Source organism: Emiliania huxleyi (assembly GCF_000372725.1).
Source record: "Emiliania huxleyi CCMP1516 unplaced genomic scaffold EMIHUscaffold_10797, whole genome shotgun sequence".
NCBI lineage: Eukaryota > Haptophyta > Isochrysidales > Noelaerhabdaceae > Emiliania > Emiliania huxleyi.
The window spans coordinates 1-1,072 of record NW_005201914.1 but is presented as its reverse complement, the minus strand read 5'-3'; the positions used below and the strand labels follow the sequence as shown (position 1 = coordinate 1,072).

Sequence of the window (1,072 nt, the reverse complement as noted above, 5' to 3'; positions counted from 1 at the left end):
CGCCGCCGCCGCCGTCCGCCTCGCCGTCTCCGCCACCGCCGTCCGCCTCGCCGTCGCTGCCGCCGCCCTCCGCCTCGCCCTCGCCACCGCCTCCCTCCACCTCGCCATCGCCGCCGCCGCCGTCCGTGTCGCCCTCGCCGCCGCCTCCCTCGGCATCGCCGTCGCCGCCACCGCCGTCCGCCTCGCCCTCGCCACCGCCTCCGTCCGCCTCGCCCTCGCCGCCGCCTCCGTCCGCCTCGCCGTCGCCGCCGCCTCCCTCGGCATCGCCGTCGCCACCGCCGCCCTCAGCATCGCCGTCGCCGCCACCTCCGTCCGCCTCGCCCTCGCCGCCGCCTCCCTCCGCCTCGCCCTCGCCACCGCCTCCCTCCGCCTCGCCCTGGCCGCCGCCTCCGTCCGCCTCGCCGTCGCCGCCGCCTCCCTCGGCATCGCCGTCGCCCCCGCCGCCCTCAGCATCGCCGTCGCCGCCACCGCCGTCCGCCTCGCCCTCGCCACCGCCTCCCTCCACCTTGCCATCGCCGCCGCCTCCGTCCGTGTCGCCCTCGCCGCCGCCTCCCTCGACATCGCCGTCGCCGCCGCCTCCCTCCGCGTCGCCCTCGCCGCCGCCTCCCTCCGCCTCACCGTCTCCGCCGCCGCCGTCCACCTCACCGTCACCACCGCCTCCGTCCGCCTCACCATCGCCGCCACCGCCGTCCACCTCACCGTCACCGCCCCCTCCCTCCGCCTCGCCGTCGCCGCCGCCTCCCTCCGCGTCGCCCTCGCCGCCGCCTCCCTCCACCTCGCCCTCGCCGCCGCCTCCGTCCGCCTCGTCGTCGCCGCCGCCTCCCTCCACATCGACCTCGCCGCCGCCGGCCTCCACCTCGCCGTCGCCGCCGCCTCCGTCCGCCTCGCCCTCACCGCCGCGTCCCTCCGCCTCGCCATCGCCGCCACCCCCGTTACAATCGTCGTCGCCGGCGCCGCCGTTCGGCTCGCCCTAGCCGCCGCCAACCCTCCACCTCGACATAGCCGTCACATCCTTTAGGCTTGGCGTCGACGACGCCGCCATCAGTCTCAACATCGCCGCCTGCCTCCAACC

The 1,072-nt window shown here is 79.4% G+C and overlaps 1 protein-coding gene across 1 annotated transcript; it reads right to left on the bottom strand.

Annotated features, from left to right (window-relative positions):
• Positions 1-36: 36 nt before the first annotated feature.
• Positions 37-970, bottom strand: EMIHUDRAFT_125599 (hypothetical protein; the record flags this gene model as incomplete). The annotated part of the gene is made up of 1 exon (XM_005792412.1): positions 37-970. A coding segment is annotated over one exon (934 nt), but the record flags the coding sequence as incomplete, so codon positions are not given.
• Positions 971-1,072: the final 102 nt, after the last annotated feature.